Source organism: Xenia sp. Carnegie-2017, unplaced genomic scaffold, assembly GCF_021976095.1.
Source record: "Xenia sp. Carnegie-2017 unplaced genomic scaffold, XeniaSp_v1 HiC_scaffold_24, whole genome shotgun sequence".
Taxonomy (NCBI): Eukaryota; Metazoa; Cnidaria; class Anthozoa; order Malacalcyonacea; family Xeniidae; genus Xenia; species Xenia sp. Carnegie-2017.
The window spans coordinates 17,395,560-17,417,286 of NW_025813487.1; the positions used below are offsets into that span (position 1 = coordinate 17,395,560).

The following is a 21,727-nucleotide window of genomic DNA, read 5'->3' on the forward strand; positions in this document are numbered from 1 at the left end:
TGTTTATTAAGTTCATCTTTGTCATTCATTTATATCCTATAAACGGTAAAAATGATGGTGCTTTTACTGGTGCAGTTGCTGCTCCGGGTTGGTTTTTATTCTTGTCGTATTGGCTGTTCGTTAGGATCATTCTAAACTCTTGTACTCGAACGTGCAGTAAAATGCGTGTTGAAGTTATTTAACATCTACTGACAACATTTGATGAGAGTGAATTCTTGACTTCAGCCATGTTGACGGTTTGATAGAAATGAATATTTTATTAGTTTTATTGTTCGCACTAGCCGACGTAGGCGAGCAACATTGTTTGGTAAATCTCAAGAGAATGGTTGCAAGTCAGGAATAGTTCTGAATTGAAATTTAAATTATGAAATGCTCAAATCAAACACTCTGCGGCGACTGCTCACTTTAATGTCTTAATCTATAGGTTAGTTTATCAACCGCTTGCTTGTCATTAAAATTATTTAACAATGATTGTAATTTGTATAGAAGTAATAAAGAACTTACCTTTTAGAAAGGAAAATTACAACTCAGTACACGTAGCACTGGATGTACGATTTGGCATTGTGAAAGTGGATTGTATTTTGGAATTATCAGAATGTTCTAGCCCACTATGAGAAAACTCAATTACTACGGTAGTTCTTACGAAGTGTCTATTTAGCTAGTTAAAGTCGCTGATATAATAACTCAAATTTTCTACACAACAAATCTTTCGATAATCTTCCTCGTGATATAGTCGTTCATCACATGAATTTACCTAACGTGAGAAACAAGGAGTTTTAGTGGATGGAGTTGATTTTGTTATTGTTAATAAGATGGTGCTGTTCTTGTACTTTCCTGTTTTTCTTTATGTCGTCATGATAATATTCATTTAAAACATTCAAAATGATCGGGTAAATTAAATTTCCTTAATGATTTGACTGCAAATGCTAGTTAACGTTGTGCTTCGGCTGAGATTGGTGATTAACAGAAAAGAAGACATGGCTTTGAAGCAATGACACAAAATTCTACAAGATGTACAAATCATGAAGTGCAATTACCTAACTGGTTTCAATTTTTGGCTTATGCTTTCATTCCAGTTATTTAAATATTGAGTTTGCTGGTTAACTGAAGTCATGCAGTATGGCGGATAGTAAGAATTTGGATAGTCTTGTGGTTACGGACGAAATTTTGTCATCAAAAAGGTATTGAATTCCTTTTCAATATTAATTGTCAGTTCTTAAATATTTCATTACATTTTTTTTCACTTTATACTTCGTTGGCGTTAAGTTGACCTTTTGAAATTGACAATCATTAGTCAGCATGTTTTGAGACAAAGCCGTATAACAAAGACTCAGCACACGGCAAAATATTCTCCATGCCTGTATTTGTGTGCTATTCGTGTTTTTCCTTTTATTTTTTGCTGATGCGGCATCGAATTAAATTAGAATTATACGTTGTAGTTTCTCTAAATTACATTTATACAAATATATTAGAAAACCAAGAATCACAGGCAATTTGATATGTAGATCAAAACGTTTTTGGTATGATCTGTGGTTTTATATTTGATGTCTTCAAGAAGTGAATCTTAGAGTTGAATTCCAGATATCAAAATTGTGAGTCGCCTTATCTGATATGATCAATGTAAAAGTTTTAATATATTTTGTCTGGTGATTAGTGTCCTTTAAAAGTGATCTGATGTTGAAACTTAAGTCATTATGTGTTCCAGTCTTTGTGTGGAGTGATTTTTGTATAATTACAATGGTTGTATAGCTGTATATAAAATTAAAGTCAAAGTAATCCAGTCCAGTATCTTCATTCCATACTAGTTACTTTTATAATTGTGTGAAGATAGTATTTTTAGCAACTGGTCTTTTGATACTTTGTTGTGCTTTTACACCATTTGTTCATCATTAAAGAAGATTCAACATTCAATTACAGGCTTCGACATACCTGCAATAAAACAATAAAATATTCATTATCTTAAAGGAAAAATCAGAAACGCGTGCCTACAATCAATACGTTTCTATAAGAGAAAAGTCAGAATCATTGGGATAAAAGAAATTTCTATAAACATATTTAAATCTCTGCTTTAAATAATTGGTTGCAAATAAATCAATACACTTCTCTTTCATACAAAGTTCATATGTATATGTTTATGCAGTAGCGTAGTCAGTCTGACTTTACTCTCGCTATGCAAATATTTTTTGCATTTAATAAATACGACGAGTTGTTTTAAAATAAATGTGTTTCAACATCTTATGATTGCATCTTCAGTATAATAAGAATATTATGTATATGCATGATAATTTTATATAAGAGTAATATGATGCAGTGATACAATTATCAGTAGATTATAAATATTAAAATGAAATACTGGTTGGAACTAATTTATGAGTGTAATTACAGGCGGATAGTGTTAAAACGAAAAACGTGAACGTTGAGATTACGATTAGTTTTGTTATTGTGAAATGCTTCTTTAAAAACCCCGTCGTATTTATTAAATGCAATATCAGTGTTTTTACGCAGTTGCAGCAAATATTTTGTGTTTACTGACCGTAAGAACAATAGATTTCTAAAAATATAATGTCTTAATTGATTTAAAGTTAATTTTGTTACATTTATGATGTAATTTTAAAATTGAGTTGATGTTACGTTATGTGTTTTATATTTTGGCTTCTACGATATTAAAAAGGTCGTATGGTCCGTGATTCATGACATATCGTGGCCGGTTCATGATGTTTCTAAAGATGTTCACAGTATGGTGGAAATTTTATCTAAAGTTGAACATTCACAAAGAGCTGCTGATAAATGGTAAAGTGCTTAAAACACGTGTGCTCAAATATTAGCAGTGATTAACCCGTCGCTCTCGTGGTTATAATTTGGCGGTTTAAGGTCTAAGTGAAGATCTCTACAAGAATTTTGCAACAAACACAAAAATATTTATTTTCTTAATCCAGTGACGGAAGTCTTACCTATATTGCTATCTCAAATCTTGTCGATCGAGTCAAAACTGTCCAAGCGATTAATGCGTTCCAATGCATCAAGCTGATCCAGAATAGACGCTACGTTGAAACAGCGGTAAGCTTGTCTTTATTATTCTCTTGAAACCCCAATTGCATCAAAACACAGAGCTATTTTTATTAATGGACTATGCAGCCACTACAAAATAGATCATAAAAAAATTTTTCATTATTGAATTCATGTTTGAAAGGGGATTTTGATGTTTACCAACACTTTGACACATTTATGATTAGGGTTGGGTGATATTTCGATAAATCGATTTATCGAAGTTATTGTCATGCTTGATGACTATCATGATATTTTTGCCTGTGTACATTTAGCTTTATAGAACCCAAATGATTCTTTTTATTTCCGGAAAACGTAGCTCAAACATAAATTTACCAAATTAATACGATATAGTAAAGTACAAAAGCTAGACTAAATCACTGATATTTATGTATTGATGCGCTAAACAATGAAATTGCATGCTTTGCTTGCGCTGTGTGCCCGCTGCATAACCAAGATAGTTTTAATATGAGTAACTAACATAAAACTTTAGTTACTTTGTTGATTATGTTTAGTTCATTTTATTGATCAAAATTTAAAAACAATGTGGTGCATTTTGTTATCGTATTTATCGCGATATTATCGAATATCGTGATAATTTCCTAAAAAATAATCATGAGCTGATTTTTTTGATAATCGTCCAACGCTATTTATGATCATCGTATGTTGTATGGAAGTTACCGAATTTCTACTTTAAATATCGTGCTTGTATTCGAACTTTGCTCTCAGTAACGTATAATACCCTCATATTTGGTTGTGCTTTGTAAATCATCTGCATTGTTTCTTTAGAAATCTGTTGTTTTAATACAGTTAGTAAAGATTATTTACATAGCAGCTTAGGCTTTATGTAATTGATGCACGGTTGTTTTCGTTGCAGGGCTTGACATTTGGTTACCTGCAAGGAAAATTTTCCCAAATGCTTGAAAATCTTGTCTGTAAGGATACACTACACATATACTTGAAGATACACTATACATATAAGTACTTATGATACACTATACACATGTGTACTTGAGGATACACTATACATATGACTACTTAATGATACTCTATACACATGAGTACATGACGGTACACTATACACGTGAGTACTTGACTATACACTATACACATGAGTACTTGAGGATACACTATACACATGAGTACTCGAGGACAAACTATACACATAAATACTTGAGGATGCACTATACACATGAGTACTTGAGGATACACTATACACATGAGTACTCGAGGACAAACTATACACATAGTACTTGAGGATACACTATACACATGAGTACTCTTCTGAGGATACACTATAAACATGAGCACTTGAGGATACACTATACACATGAGTACTTGAGGATACATTATACACTTGAGTAATTGAGACACACTATACATGGGTACCAGGATACACTATACACATGAGTACTTGAGGATACACTTTACACACATGAGTACTGAGGACAAACTATACACATTAGTACTTGAGGATACACTATACACATGAGTACTTGAGGATTATAAACATGAGCACTTGAGGATACACTATACACATGAGTACTTGAGGATACACTATACACATGAGTACTTGAGGATACACTACACATGAGTACTTGAGGATACACTATACACATGAGTACTTAAGGATACACTATACACATGAGTACTTGAGGATACACTATACACATGAGTACTTGAGGATACACTATAAACTTGAGTACTTGAGGATACCAATAATGTTTTATTTTTTTTCATTACCCCCCTCTCCCTGTGGGATTTATTGTTATCATTCAAGTGGGGATTAGTAAAGGCGGGAGGCTAAATAAAAAGAGGCTGGGGACTAAGTAAATTTTTACACAAATTGTTTTCGCATTTTATATGTAATTCACATGCTTCAATATTACTTTTTATTAAAATACTCAATCCCCATTCTTTATGCAATGTCGTCTGAGAACCTGACAAAGTCCATGCTTAATGCACATAATCTCGTTGTTCAGAGACTTGGAGATGAATGTATGTCAAGGGTTTGTTTTTTGCTACCTTTCAAATGTGTGATCATTAAAAGGGTGAGATGGGGTAAAATAGGTATGGAGCTGTTAAAGTGGGTACTTGAGGGTACTTGATGGTACTCGAGTGTACTTGAGGGTACTCGAGTGTACTTGAAGATTTTAATTATGGTGTGTCTATGTTGTGATGTGTACGCTTTAGAAAATATTTTTGTCCGATCGAATTTTTTTGAACATATATTGTTTGTGCTTTTACGTATTTAGAAAGCTAAGCTTGAGGGAAAGAAATCTGGTGTTGATAAAATGGATGTCGATTCTGACGTAAAGGAATACCAACCATACTCTTTTTCTGATGGTAAGTTACTATAGAATTGGATTTGATAGTTAAGATTAAGAAACTATCGATTGCATGAAATAGATTCGATTTATTAGTTTTTATTTAAATGGTTTTGGCCATGGAACACAGCCAGTAATTCGCAGTTCATAAATTCATGACGCAAACTGCTTGAAATTTTTGAAATATCTTTTAAAACAAAGATCAAAGAAAAATTTGACTTTTAAATTGCCGGCAGAACGGCCTAATTTTGTGATCGAAGAATATTTTCCGTCGTTTCCTCCTTTCAAAAAAACATTTAACATATAATGGTTGCAAGGCTTGCCAAAAGATTAAAGATGAAATGAAGTGCGCATCTTTTTAACAAGCAAACGAGTTTGTATTTCCAGTCTATTGGGCTCGTCTAAAGGTTAACATCAAATCTGTTAGTAAAATTATGTCCTTTTGATTGCCCATGATGCAACATTGTGTCGGTCTGGCGTCATCACTTCTGCTTCGATAATGGTTTTGCCACTTTGCCAAAGATTAAGTATGTAACGAAGCGTGTCTATTTAACAAGCGAACGTATTTTATATTTACAATCTTCTTGCACTGGCATCAAGGTTGACAAATTCTACTTAAGTACACATTTTGTGTAAAACCTTGATTCGTGGCGTAGAAAAGCATTAACGTGGAGCGTTGCCCTCTTTTCGAGGTAAATAATCTTACCGTGTATTGTTGTTATTTCGTGGTACGCGCAATAAATCGATTATCGCAACAATTTGGACACTGTTGACTTCATTTTGGAGAAGTGTTTTGGATAAAGTGAGGAAAATCGTTATTTCCTTTTCAACACTCACTGATAGCGTTTTGACGAATGTTCCCTATAAAGGACTTTAAAATATACGAGTTGGAATCGTTGGGGAGAAGATTATTCACTGCATCGTTTGTTTTCTGAATGAAGTGCTCTCCTGGACAAAGAATTATCTGTACGTTATTGATTATTGAAACGTGAGTTCTTTTGCACTCCAAAAAGTGAAACTTCAATCGGATTTCATTGCAATTATTTTGTGTTGGCACGCGTAGACTCTGAGAAAACGCTTAACAGCATTTCTGATATCGTTTTGCGCCATGATCGAAGTATTAGTTGGCATTATTTTGATATATTTTTTCTGGCGACTTCTCTTTTTCTATTGGTCACATTTCATGTCACGTGATCTGCCACCCGGTCCATTTCCCCTTCCCTTTCTGGGAAACTTAAATTTGATTGGTACGACCGTTCATATTGATTTGGCAAAGCTTGCTAAGAAATATGGCGATCTAATGACAATCTACTTCGGAAGCGAGCGTGCGCTTGTCGTGAGCAGCTCGGAAATGGCTCGGGAGGTACTCGTGAGGCAATCATTTGTTTTGGTGGACGACCGTTGAACCTACCTTACGCGGCCATTTTGTTTAGTCACGATGGTAAGAATATCGCTTTTCGAAAGAAATTTCTCAGCGTTGGAAGAAACAACGTAAAATATTTTATGCTGCTTACAGGACGTTTGGTAATAGTCTTGAAAATAAGGCTTGTGACGTCATAAAGGATCTTTGGCTGACCTGGGAGAAAAACGGTCACTCCAAGAAACATTCCGCAAGATATATTTCATTGTGTTGCTAACATCATTTGTGCCATAACATTTGGGTTCAAATATGACAAAGATGACCCAGAATTCCATGCTCTCATGAACAACTTTGATGTTGTGCAGCAGTATGTTGCCCCTGGCAACCTCATTGATGCCATCCGTTGCTAAGGAGATTGCCTTTGAAGAGCGTGATTAAACTTAAGTCGGCCACTAATCTTTTGGACACGATTGTTTTGCGAATATGGGAGCACGAAACCGCAAATCCAGTGGAAGACTACGACTTGACGCATGCGTTTCAGAAGCAATCAGATGACATCATGGATAGTAAGAGTAATGACGTCATTTTAACGAAGGAAGAAATAACTTGTATGATAAAAGATATTTTTCTAGCGGAAATTGAAACCTCGACGTCAGTGATCACGTGGGGGCTGTATCTCTTGGCTTTTCATTCAGATATACAAGATCAGATTTACGAAGAGATGATGCAAGTTATAGGCCCCGATTCTCCCCCGACATTTTCCGACCGTCATCGACTACCTTTGCTCTGGGCAAGCATCACAGAAACGTTAAGACATGGGTCTATTGTGCCTTTACTTCTACCCCAGGGCAACATCCGATGCAAAATTAACGGTTTTCACATTCCTAAAGACACGACTGTAATCGTAAATGCCTTTGCTATTCATAATGACGCAAGAACTTGGCATGACCCGCATGTCTTTAGGCCAGCCCGATTTTTGAATAGCTGTGGAAATTATTCGACACCACCGCCTTTCTCGACGCTTCCATTCTCGGCAGGCAGTCGCGTTTGTGTCGGAGAGACTCTCGCGAAGGTGGTTGTGTTCGATGTCATTGCCCGGATGTTATATAGTTACCGTATGACATTGGTAAACATGAAGTATCAGAGAGTGGAAGCTGACATGACGAATACAGCTTCAATTCTTAAGCCGAAACATTTGCAAATAGCTCTTGAAAAACGTTGTGTCGTAAAAACTGACGCAGTTAATGAAATGACAAAATGTCACTTTTAGTTTTTTACTCTTGGCTTAATGACCAGTAGATTCATACGTTAAAATCTTTCATACTTAATTTTGTATATTATCTTGATGTAATCTTTTTCTGATATATTTAAAATAATAGTATTGTTCTTTAAATGCATAAATTTCTTTCGAATTACAAAAATTATAAGCAGTGTTCAATTTGTCTTCTGTCACCGTGCATCAAGTACATTACCCCTTCTTATCCATGCATGTAGTAGATTACCCTCATCTATGCATGAAGTGCATTACCCCTTCTTATCCATGCATGAATTACATTACCCATTACATCCATGAGTGTAGTAGATTATCCTCCTCGTCCATGCATGAATTACATTACCCATGCTATTCATGTATGAAGTACCGGATCCCTCGTTATCCATGCATGAACCTTTCCAATCTTTGTTTGATTTTCAGACACTGGCTCTAATAACAGTGGTTTTTACCAGTTGCAAGCTGTTCTGACTCATCAAGGACGATCATCGTCATCTGGTCATTATGTGGCATGGATCAAAGGGTGTAATAGAAAGAAAAGTCTTATATCATTGGACTATAGTTTCTTTCTTCAACCCATCTGAACTTAGGTACTAAACATATTGCATCGGGGTGATAAACACCTCTATTCAAACGTTTAAACACAAAAGATTCGCGAGCTTCGCTTTTGCTTTTATATTGTCAACATATGTCTCGTTGTTGCGAGCTTTTTTCGTAAAGGTCAAGTCCAACGTTACATCAATTTCCTGTGCGTTTTATTTTTCTAAACAAGCCCGTTGCAAAACATTTTAATCCATTCGAGATCTTTATAACAAGTGAAAGAACAACAGCCATTACTATAATAAACATCGGTGAAAGTATTATTATATCTCGTATCGCATCCAACGCGAGGAGTTTCTCCGCATTATAAGAACCGTTACCTTCTTCATGATAAAGAGTCTTGACCAAAGTGATCCCGCATAAAATAACGTGTATAGCTAAAAAGATAGACTCCACGATATTATCGCGTTTGATCTGAAAGGGAAATACCAGCATGTGACATATCAAAATCGCCACGCAGATCGTTAAAGCGACCAGCATTCGTAATTTAACATCGTAGAGAAAAGTCAGCACGACAATTAAAACCAGTCTACGAAAGATGAGAAATCCTTCCCACGGTATGCGCGAAGTTGTGGAACATTCATCGGCTTTATAAAGTCTGAATGGACCCTGTAAGACATGAAGTATCATAGAAATACTGTTCGTACTCTTTGCAGTATGACATTCGATGTTTGTTTCCTCATTGTTCGTGTTTACCTCCCACATATCCTGCATCGTATGGTCGTTGTTATGTTGTCCCATTCTCGTGAAACCGCGTATCCTTGTGAATAGATACAGCCAATAGCAGCAGAAGGGTAGAGGGAAGAGGCAAACGATACAGAAGTGCTTGACGGTGATCTTTTCAAGTCCTAGAAGATGCGATCCGAGAACAGGAACAAGACAAAACGACAGTATGGATGTTATGAAATATGCCAGGAAAATATATTGATATAGCTGATAACATTTAACATTGCCGTTAATGTGGAGAACTTGCTCATCATCCAATGGAACACAATGCAGCAAGGATAAACAGAGTTGAGTGGATGATGCGTACATAAGGAGGGAGATGAACGTATATGCTGAAGCAATGCGCGCCTCGAAACTTTGGTCTTTTCGTCGTCTCTTGCATCAGTCTCGATGGAAAACGGGATGTCTCGTAACGTGTAAGATTTAAAGCGTTTACAGACGAAATTCTTTAAAATTGTTGCCGTGAACAGCACGGCAAGAAATGTGAGAAGGACGTAGCCCAGCGAGTGAAGGATTGTTTGTTTTGTGACGTCATTAAGGTCACGAATTGGACATTCCAGGAATGGAATACTCATGATGATGAAGTTGAAAATTTCTCCGATCTTATTACGTACTTCCGTCATGGCTGTTTGACGGGATTCAAAATTAGTTGGACTCACCAAGAAACGGCTGATTTGGTAATAGTAGAATACGATCTTCAACAATCCGCTGTTGGTTTCTTTGAGGAAGTGAAAAATTCGCTTGACAAATCGAATTATTTCTTTATGGTAGAGAAAAAACACTAAATAAACGATACAGTAGCCGAGGCCAAAGAGAATAGCATCATAATGACCGCAGTTAGCGTTTGGAATGCATGCTGCAGAAAACAACGATACCGACATGCCATGCGGGCATTCCCGCAAATTTTACCTCTCTTTCCATGGCAACTACTGTATGTGACGCAGTCATTGCCTTGGCAACAGTAACCGTGGGCATCGTATGAAGCGGACTGATTGGTTGACTTTATATCCCCAGTAGTTTGGCTTTGCTGTCAGGCGACCATTGTAACATTGACCGCCATTCGCGCAGTCCTGACAATTGATACTGTTGGTGATATTGTTATGAAGTATCGCACGACTTACCGAATAAGTATTCCGCTGACATGGTTTACATTTTACCACGAACTCGTTGCATTCAACGTATGCCTTATTTTTGACCTCGTAGCAAAACATCTTTTTTGACATCACATATCCGTAGGGACAAAGGATCTTGAGGTTGTCCTGAAGACGGAAACGACGTACATTATCGGGCTTCGTGAAAATGTACGCGATGACGTTTAGTTCACGTTGGGTCGCGGTGATATTAAACGTGTTGTTTTTTTGAAACAGCACGAAGTTCTTTTTTTGTGAGAAGATTAGCGTCGAGGACAATGCAGGATTCGAGTTCTCGAAATAACAGTCTCTAAATATGACGGCAACACTGTATGAGGCGACGCCAATGACAGCATCGTTGGGCTCATTTCCGCCATAGTTATCGATAAACGTGCATTTTGTGAACAGAAATTTTCCAGGATTTAAATGGAGATTGTAAAAACGACTTGAGCGATATTTATGCGTGTTTATGAAAGTGTTGTTGACGAAACGTACAGCTTTGCCTCGAAGGCCACCACATGAACGATCAAAAAAAACGTACAAAACGGATGATGTGTTTTCAAATAACGAATTAGAAACAACAACATCAAAGATATCTACTTTTTTTTGCAGCGGCTCAAGTCGAAGTATTGTTCCTGTGCAACGGTTGTCTTTTAGTGTTAGGTTATTTAGATGAATAAGCGTTTGTTTTCGTTTCTTTGCGAACTTGTTCCCTTGATATAAAGCGTATTTCCTGTTTTAGTTCCAGTGCATATTCCAAAATGATCTGTGAATTTGCTGCTTACAATTGTGACATTACTATAGACTGCCATTGGCAATATTTGTAGAAGCGATCCGCACATTTTCTTTTGCTCGCCATGAAAATGACAGTTTGACACGAAAACGGTCGTATGTTGAACGTAGAGTGTCTTTTTTTCCATAAATGTTCGAAGAGAGACAGGACTGGCGCGAAACGTACTGTCGACAAGATGTGCTGTTAGATTTAGACAACTCATTGACGCCGATGGATACGTACGACCATAAAAAGTACTCTTGAGGATCGTGATGGAACAATCGTGAGCTGATTTTGCTGCGATTGCTATATTGGAAACTCGGAAAACGCAGTTCCTGATATAAAGTGCGAATCTTGATCGTTTATCGCAGCTAATGACCGAGTTTGAAGATATGAGAATTAAATTTGTCGTGTTTATGGTGATCTTTTCACTCAGTGATGGTATTTTGAATAATTGAGCTCCTCTTTTGCATTCAATTGTCGGTTTGCCTTTAAGACCTATGAACGTTAGGGACTTGTTAAAATATGTAGCTGTTCTTGAATCTTGGCATTCGTTGTATGGCTTGTGCGCATATTCAATGAGAATCTTCTCACCAGGCCTTGCAATCGTTATGGCGTGTCTGATCGTTCGACAAGGACGATTTCTAAAACCACACGATGGAAAATCTGCGCCATTTTGACTGACGAACAACGATTTTGAAACTACACTTTGACAAGCTAGAAGAAATTCGATTATAAACGCTCTATCTCATCATTTGTTCTTGTAAGAACTCTTTAGGAAATTGCTAAATGAAATTTGACAGTCTATTTTACTTATTCGAAAAACTTTGTTTTGTAAGCAGGTGGTTCCTTTAGGGTGGTTCCATTAAGGGAAATTCTTTTACGGGGCGGTTACTATGTGTGCGGGGGGCTCAAGGGGGCGGTTACTTTCGAGAATGAGCGCCAGTTTTAATTCACTGGGATGATTACGTTGTGGTCAACGCAAAAGAAACTGCTTAGTTAGGGTTGATGTATTTTAGCTACGAAGTAGTTGTTTTATTACTGAGTGTAATGAAACATGTTTAAGTTAGTCACGGTTGAAGCATCGAGAGCCCTTTTATGAAAGTTGATATGATTTAAGTTGAAACCAAGTATTTGTTTGCGTAGAGACAAGTCTCATGCAAACACGAGTTACGTATTAAAAAATCATTGAACAAAGAATCTAAAATGTCCGTTTGCTGTTTTTGCATCAACTGTGGCGTCATCGCTATCATTTCAAATCAAAAGTAACTTCAAGACAAAAGAACTTAAGGACAATTCGAGTGAATTTCTACCACAAAGTGTTCACTTGTTCGTTATGATTTAAATTCCAACAACTTACCCAGATCGAATACACTGAAGCAGAACATGACAGAAAACCTCCAACTCAAAGCCATTTTTGTGAAAAACTTTTCAAACGAAGAGAATGATGAAGTGAAAACGTGGAAACGATGGACGTGGAATGAAGTGGGAATCCTTGCATTGGTCTTATATTAAATAAATCTGTGTGGGCAGCAAACGTCCGTTTAATATCATTAATCATGTCTTGAAATGACAGGTGTTAGTTTACACGTGGTAAGTGGGGCGAACGCTTCAACTTCCTCGTTTCGTTTCTCTTTTTTTTCAATCGTAATTTTGTCCGACTTTTGAGTATGAAAACATGCGATTGAGTTGTATAATCAATGTCTGTAACTAATTTTGCAGGGGATGCAATGCACTTTTATGTTCTGTTAATATATTTTAGACTCTTGAGAATGACTGTTGCTGGTGTTGACTGACGTTTCGACAACTTTAGATGAAGATGACTCCCGCAAAGGTTGTCGAAACTTAAGTCATCATTCAACAACAAGAGTCTTTCTCAGGGCTCTATCCACATCCACAAACATGTAGCTATACTCCCCCCGGGTTCAAACCATTTATTTTATATTTTAGACTCTTGGATTAAGTGCGACGACGATAAAATAACGCACATTACTGAAGAAGATGTTTTGAAATTATCCGGGGGAGGTAAGATCATCTTCTGCCTAAGTTTTAATGGTGATTCTCATTGTGTTAGGTATTTGCTGCTGAAGTTTTAGTTGAATTTAGAGGAAGGGTTCTTTGAAAATTTTATCAATGCTTTATGATCATGTTTTTGCTCCTTTTTGTGTTTGGGTTAGAGCCTCTTAATTGTATTGCAATTTTTATATATATTGCAATCAATATCGTATCACAATGTCTAAACATTCTTTCAAATATAATGTTAAATTTCTTCATGCCGGCTAAAACTTTTCAACTAGGAAAAGACTTATTTTGCGTGGGTTTCTTCGTCAATTGAGACGTTGAAACGAAAGCGAAACAAAGTCTCGAGCATGTGCAACCCTCGAACTTCGGTCTCGGGCTTGCACTGATCTTCTCTCGAGTTCTCCCAAAGGTCTCCTCGGTTTTCATAAGCCTGTGCAAACACAGTAAAAATCTCTTATTTCTTAAATAATTTTAATCTAGTCTATTTTAATACATCATTTGCTCATCAATGGAGCACATTGTACAAATACCATTACACGCTTTGACTTATCAATAGCCATTTAGAAAATTCATTAGCGCGAAGGAATAATCAAGAGTATTAGTCGAAAATCAATGTTTATTTATGCCGCATAGCATAACAATAGGGAATATTAAAGTAGCATTAACGTGCATTCCATAAAATCAAATAAACATGTATATACTTTGCACGAAAGACGTCTTTCCCAACAGAAATAGTCTATCGCAGATAGTCTTTTGCAATTGCAACACCCCACTTCTATGTCATACAAAATAGCTTTGATTTTATTTGAATGTCTGGTTTATTTTAATGATCCTTGGTTAAGGCTGTTTCTCCTTTAGGTGACTGGCATTTTGCATATGTGTTGCTATACGGGCTGAGAAGACTAGAAATCATTAAAGAATCTTCGTGATCACGTGATCTTAAGAAGAAGTGGCTTTTGTACCTTTAAAGAATGCGGTATTGTGCCGATATGTCTATGGGTTGATATCATCTTAAAATCTCCTGTTGAGTAATTTGTTTCAAATCAACACTGCAGTATTTTCTTCAGTGTCATCGAGACAGTTAAGTTTATACGCTAGCCAATTGACAATTGTCAAAAAGATTTGTATTTTAAAGATTTGATTATTTGTACATGGAGAAATTGCGCGTTTCTTTTTTACAAATTCATTGGTATCGTAGGTATGTTCTGCTGCCATCAAACGACGCGACCCAAAATCATTACCAGCAGAACATACCTACGATACCAACCACACATTGACTGGACAAAACACAACTTCTTGGACGCGCACAGACAAAACACGCACGAGAATTCAAAGAGGCATGGTACAGCAAAGACAACAACACAATAAACAGACATATTGACATCCCCATCATCTATTCACAACTAAAGACAAAACCAAAACAACAAACTAATAACACAACGACTAAAATAAAACACTCGAATTTCATTAACGCAATCCATACACCCGAAACCATGACAACGCATCTTATACCATCCAATAATATCAACTCAACTACTAACCAACCAATCAGACGCTCCAAACGCCTACAAAATCTTTGTAAATAATATATTCTTACATTCTGACGAAGGCTCGAAGCACCGAGTTGAAAGCTTAATAAAAATTTACTATCTATATATATCAGTATATATCTCTATAAATATAATTTACTATCCATATATATATCAGTATATATCTCTATAAATATAATTTACTATCCATACATACATCAGTATATATCTCCATAAATATAATTTACTATCCATATATACATCAGTATATATCTCCATAAATATAATTTACTATACATATATATCAGTATACATCTCTATAAACATCATTTACTTTACCAGGTTTTCTAACATTTTCACGCACGTCAATAAGTGTATTTCCAGCCGGATTATACAAAGCAACCACGTACAAATCGTGAATAAGTAAACCATTTCTCTCTGCGCAACCAATTCCTAGCTGTTTGCTCTTCTTCCAAATGACTTGTGTAAAAGGCGATGTGTCCTTGTTAATTTGGGGCGATGAAAAGCTGAAATAACGTCCTTGATTGTACCATCGCTTGATGGCCTCTTGCACACCATAGTTGCAACGGTAGGGTACGTTGGACAGTTTAATGGTGTTTTCGCCGTATGTTCCATAATTTGCAACATTTGACCTTTTCTTCAGTTTATTACTAGAGGTATTTAGTTCCAGGATTTCATCTCGTATTAGGGTATTTTTGTCGGCTAGTTGGCGGGACATATTTTTAGCAACTGCAGCAAGTGCATTGGACCACGTCAAAGGTGGCGAATGATGGAGTAAACGTAGTGCGTTGTGAAGCTGTAGAGCCTTGTTCTCCCATTCTGTATTGTCTGTATTTGTAAAGATATATTATAAATTGTTATTCTATGGCTGTATGCTTTACTATAAACCTTTAATTACCTTAAGACATCGTTTTATTCTTCAATATAAACCTTTAATTACCTTAAGACACCGTTTTATCGTTCACTATAAACTTCTAATTACCTTAAGACACCGTTTTATCGTTCACTATAAACTTCTAGTTACCTTAAGACACATTTTTATCGTTCACTATAAACTTCTAATCACCTTAAGACGCATTTTTATCGTTTACTATAAACCTTTAATTACCTTGAGACACCGTTTTATCGTTCATTATAAACTTCTAATCACCTTGAGACACATTTTTATCGTTCACTATAACCTTTAATTACCTTTAACACATTTTTATCGTTCACTATAAACTTCTAATTACCTTAAGACACCGTTTTATCGTTCATTATAAACTTCTAATCACCTTGAGACACATTTTTATCGTTCACTATAAACCTTTAATTACCTTAACACACATTTTTATCGTTCACTATAAACTTCTAATTACCTTAAGACACCGTTTTATCGTTCACAATAAACTTCTAATCACCTTAGACGCATTTTTATCGTTCACTATAAACCTTTAATTACCTTAAGACACCGTTTTATCGTTCACTATAAACTTCTAATCACCTTAAGACGCATTTTATCGTTCACTATAAACCTTTAATTACTCAATACTTCTTCAATGTTCATTACCTTACACATTTTTATCGTTCACTATAAACTTCTAATTACCTTAACACACATTTTATCGTTCACTATAAACTTCTAATTACCTTAACACTTTTATCGTTCACTATAAACTTCTAATTACCTTAAGACACCGTTTTATCGTTCACAATAAACTTCTAATTACCTTAAGACACATTTTTATCGTTCACTATAAACTTCTAATTACCTTAAGACACATTTTTATCGTTCACTATAAACTTCTAATTACCTTAAGACATTTTTATCGTTCACTATAAACTTCTAATTACCTTAAGACATTTTTATCGTTCACTATAAACCTTTAATTACCTTGAGACACGGATGTATCACTGTTTGTAAAATACCCTTCAACTTTGTGGGTTTCTGTTTTTTTAAGTATGTCCACAATGGATTCGTTCAGCCAACCTAAACAAAATTCTTTTACTCAAACGATCCTCGTCATTTTTATTTAAGTCATTAGGGGAGGGACAGGAAAGTTGTCATCAAATCTTTTGAATATTTTCAGTCAGCGGTCTTTTTCGTGTCCTTATGATAAATAGTCTGATTAAAGTTATGTTGTCCTAAGAATATTTGTTGGTTTCGCTGCGTTCGTGCACACTTCGATTTAAAAGAAAATATCCAACCGGATTGTTCAGCTGTGAATTATTATATGTTACTTAACCTCATTTTCTTTTTTTTTGAATGAGGGGAAATGGTGTAACGTAGATCAATGTGAATATATCTTTTGTATCTTTAATCATTGACGTTTTTTTCGGTGGCTATATCATTTTCAAACCTCACCGTTGTTCACAGCTTCTTGCAATATTCCCGGTACGGAAGAAGTTCTTTTTACCGATTGCATTTCCTCTTGAATTGTCTTCTTGGACGCTTTTCTGTGTCTTTCTGGTATAAAATGATAGTAACATCCTTGATTTATGTACTTGAAATTGTATCGAGGGAATTTATACATTTATGAAACATGTAATATGCATAAAGTTGTACATTACCTTTTTGGGTTTTGGTTTTTAGCGAAAGAATCTATCTGGGAAATTGAGGCACATAATACAAGCAATTTAAGAAGTAGATACATGATGTGTTCATGAGTCGGAGCTGTCTCTTTGTTTCTATTCTTCAATCGACATAAAAATATTTAATTTTCCCATTTTGTGGCTTTCCGTGTGCTGAATACTCTTACGATAAACTCTTCATGTTATGTACGATGCAACTATGTATTATATATTTTCTGCTTTGTAAAAGTTATGTATATATACATCACATCATTTTCATAATTGATTTGGAAATTGTTTTTATTTTGAAATATGAAGCAGGTACCAGTCTAGAACATCGTAGGGAAAATACAACGGTTTTTTCTATTCGAATTTTGTGACGTGTACAAGTGATAGCCGAGTAACGTTGAGTTAAAGATGTAGTTTTTACTTTGAATATAAAATATCTACGCGCGTATTCGTATCTGATAGCAAATATACATGCAAATATGTTTGCTAGCATTGACAAGCATGTTTGCTAGCATTAGTTAATAATTGGTTTTTTTACGATTAGTTTGCGTATTGTTTAGATTATAATTTGTTGTAGTTTCTTTGATATTTGTAATTTCCGTGTGTTTCCACTTGCAAGTTTTCCACGGATGTTGTATAATTAGTAATTTTAACGCGAAGAGAAGTCTTTGATGAAATATATTTTATTTTAAGAAATCCGTTGATGCAACTGGACAAGGAATCCTTTATGTCGTTGAATATGTGCGAGTGTCGATCGCGTAAAGTTTTCCAAAAAATTCACAAGTATTCCTCAATTGTTTACTAAATACAATTAACAATTGGAAAGTTTATAACCAAACAGATCAAGATCTTGATTCTAGGTTCATATAGAAAACAGGATAACGATGAATCATTGAAGGTATAAACACATATATATGAAACGACTTTATTGTGAATAAGTTCTGTTTCGATGAAGCCATTGATTAAAAAATATTCCCCTTGCTATTTTTGCACTATATTTTCCGTTGCAATGAAGAATTTATGTAGTTTTAATTTCAATTCAATTCAAGAATGTGTAATGTAGATTTTTTAGTAATTAACGTGAATGAATACTAGCTGTTGTGAAATGTACAAATAGCAACACCACAATATTCGTCCAATGTGCAACAAATGAGGATGTGCAACTTTACGTTTTTTAATAATTATCTGTATCATGATTAATAGTTTACTTTTTCATTTTTTACTACAACGCTCTTGTTTGTTTATCCATGTTAAGCCAGATCATGCGTGCATGTATGTTGAGAATGTCTTGAACTATGTAGTTCATTCAGCGTGCGTATGTATGTGTGCCATTTATGTTAGATAAAATCAGTCATTTAGCCAGCAGCTGAAATTGACAATTAACATTCTATAATGTGCGCTGTGAATTGGCTGTGCATTATAAATAGCTGCTATATTTGCCATTTGCTTGACATGTGGTGAAACGCGCCGCTCATTTCAATCACACAGCGGTAAGTTTTGTGGCCGACTTTCGTTCATTCCTATTAATCGTGGAAGAAGTAACTTGTTTTGATTGAGGTGGAGAGACGAAATACTTGATTTGTAGCAAGTTTTGATTTATTTAACAACACTAGGATTCTTGTTTTTTTTTAAGGTGGAGAAATTCTCTCATCGAATTTCAACATTCCTAAGTGATCGCGGATTCAACTAACGGACGCGAAATATCAACTTGTGAAGACGTTTTCGTAAGATGCTTGTTTGATATAAGCCAAGGTGAAAGAATTCTTTCTTTCGGCAATCGTGTGTGTATCGTTACAAAAAAAATAGGGCATGCTACAACTGTACGAAAGTTAATGATTTTGTTAGTTTTTTCTCCGTGTGTTTGTGAAAACCAATTGATGTTTTTATGCCTACATTTACTACGTATTGCCATCATTACTCATTTCATTTTTTTGTAGAGCTCAAGAAAGTCTTATGACGATGATGAATCGACGAATGGGGTCAATCGATGTTATACTACTTATGGCAGTTGTCGTACAACAAGTGTCGTCGACAAAATATACTTTACAAATGAACTCAACAGATATTTACGAGTGGCCAAGACTTGTTTATCCTGTTGACTTTAATCTTTGCAAGGGGAAGCTGGATTTCGATTTTAAAACTTTCAATGAAAACGCGATTGTTTTGTATCAAGATGATCATGGACAATCTGATTTTATATCCATGAGTTTGGTGAATGGTCGCCTCGTGTTCATAATGGGTTTTGGAAGAGGGCCTTTGCAAAATTTCACGACTACCGAAAATGATTATGGAGACTTCAGATGGCATACTGTGAGCATCGAGCTCAGTTCATTCCACAGTAATGACGTAATCCCGCGTGTTTTGATCACGGTCGATGGGAAAATTGTGTACAACAAACTGAGAGAGAAAAGTTGCCAGTTGGAATCAAAATTACTGATAGGTGGTTTGACTCGTGAGCGTTTACAGTATTCCAATTCTTTAACCTATCAAAATTACAAGTCTTTTTATAGTCTTGCCACAGGTGGTTCAAGGTACGTACGATTTACATACTAGATTCACTATTTCTATTTGCATTTTGTATTTGCATTTTAAAATCTTTGTGGAGGATCTGCGTAATTTACTGCGATCAAAAAGTGTCCTCTATATTTCGAGTGCATGTGTTTGTTTACGTTACGTTTTATGAATGGTGTATGTTGGGTACGTTTGTGGATTGATGTGAACATTGTGTTTGTACAAGGTCAGCTTAACTTAACTCGATGTTTTTGTAACTTGATGTTTCGTTGATTATCATAAGTGTGTTGTGGATTTCATTCATAATTCATGCGTTAGGACACATTAATTTTTTAAACTTGTTAAATAGACCTGAGTTTTTCCTATTTTATAAAATCGAGTCGATGGGTCTTGTATGTTTCTGCTTTTGAGCTCCGTGCGTAAATATCCTTATGAGCTGTAAACGTTTTCTATCTTTTATTTAACATTCATATATTTTTACTCGATCTTTTCGAAATTATTTTGTCATTCAATAATGCATATACACGAGTTGCAGCTGCAAAACGACAGCCGTGACGTTTTGCCTTCAGCAGGTGCAGCTTAGTGTTTTTTTCCACACTATATGTAAAAATTAAGGCCAAAAAGATAAGACCACTTATCGGGTTTGTTTATGATCTTTTGCGGTGGTGAAATTTTAACAACCAAACTTTTGTTTTCATCCTAAATTTTTTTTCTATTTTCGTTGTTTTTTTATAAGATATTGTATAGGAATGTAAGCGATTTGTGTAGATGTTATTTGTGATACATTGGCAACGCTATATGTGAGAAAATTAGGCCAAATTGCTCGCCTTTTTTTCATCTCAATACACGAGTCTTTGCATTGGCGATTACAAATGTTTGTTGAAGATTTTCTGACAATAGTGTAAGTGATATATCATAGTGCTCTATGAACCCGTTCGCTCATGACCAGATAAAGTATAAAATATTTCTAAGAGTTGCGTGAAGTTCTGTGTTGATGAGGTATTTAAAGGAAAATGCACATTTACTGCGCATGCGTTTTGTAAAATTTTCTGCCAAAAGCTTGAAGCATACCGTGGCAATGTTTGCAACACGATAATGCCTTTTTTCGCTCACGATATTCTACAACAATAAGTGATTAGTTAAATTGTTTGATGTCTCTTTCGTTGCGGGATGCATTTGAATAAACAAAACCATTTTCACCTCAAACTCATTACAATTTAAAAGCGCATTGCTGCGTCGATGTTCGCCAAAATTGACACTTCGAAAGGGCGACATTTCTGAAAACCTCGCTTTGAAGACAACTGTTGCTTGTCGATATTTAGACAGTAAGGCAAAAAAGTTTTCACAGACCAGGTTTTAAGTTTGTTGTTTTCACTAATAAAACAGCATCGTATGGAGAATCATCCAATAACATTACAAGGAGAAAGCAATTAATATTCACTGGTTGTCTTATCTCCCACTATCAGCGATAAATGCGTATCGCTTAATGCTTGGATCATGCGCAGTGGATCGGTCGGTGTGTGATCACTGAGTGACAAACACCGATGACGTTTGGTTTCGTGACTACGAAAAATGCTCGATGCTCGTAATTTTGGTGAAGTAAAAATGAAGAAATAACGAGCGAGTGCTCTGGTTTACGACGATTGATTACCGAAACAAGTTGTAGTGTGTGAGTGTGCGTTTTTTTTGTCTTGCTAACTGCATTTCATGTGCAGCAAAGATATGATTTTAAGCGTAGTTGTCTCACTTCTTCTTGGAATCGTTGTATCTTCCAATTATGGTGCTGTACACGGAAATGGACTGAAAGTTTGGACGTTTCTCAAGATGACGACAGATCTTCCGGGGCCTTTCATGA

General features: G+C 35.6%; 2 protein-coding genes across 2 annotated transcripts in view; one reads left to right on the top strand and one right to left on the bottom strand.

Moving 5' to 3' along the window:
* LOC124451622 (zinc finger protein 845-like) overlaps positions 1-21,727 on the top strand; it is a 59,195-nt gene that overhangs the window by 16,408 nt on the left and 21,060 nt on the right. The window lies entirely within an intron of this gene.
* On the bottom strand, positions 14,828-17,520 carry LOC124451628 (Golgi-associated plant pathogenesis-related protein 1-like). Its single transcript, XM_047002249.1, has 4 exons — positions 17,353-17,520; positions 17,147-17,248; positions 16,676-16,771; positions 14,828-15,630 (listed from the first exon to the last, which is right to left on the bottom strand). The coding sequence occupies exons 2-4, from the start codon at positions 17,205-17,207 to the stop codon at positions 15,086-15,088; spliced, it is 702 nt and encodes a 233-aa protein (XP_046858205.1). The 5' UTR covers positions 17,208-17,248; positions 17,353-17,520; the 3' UTR covers positions 14,828-15,085.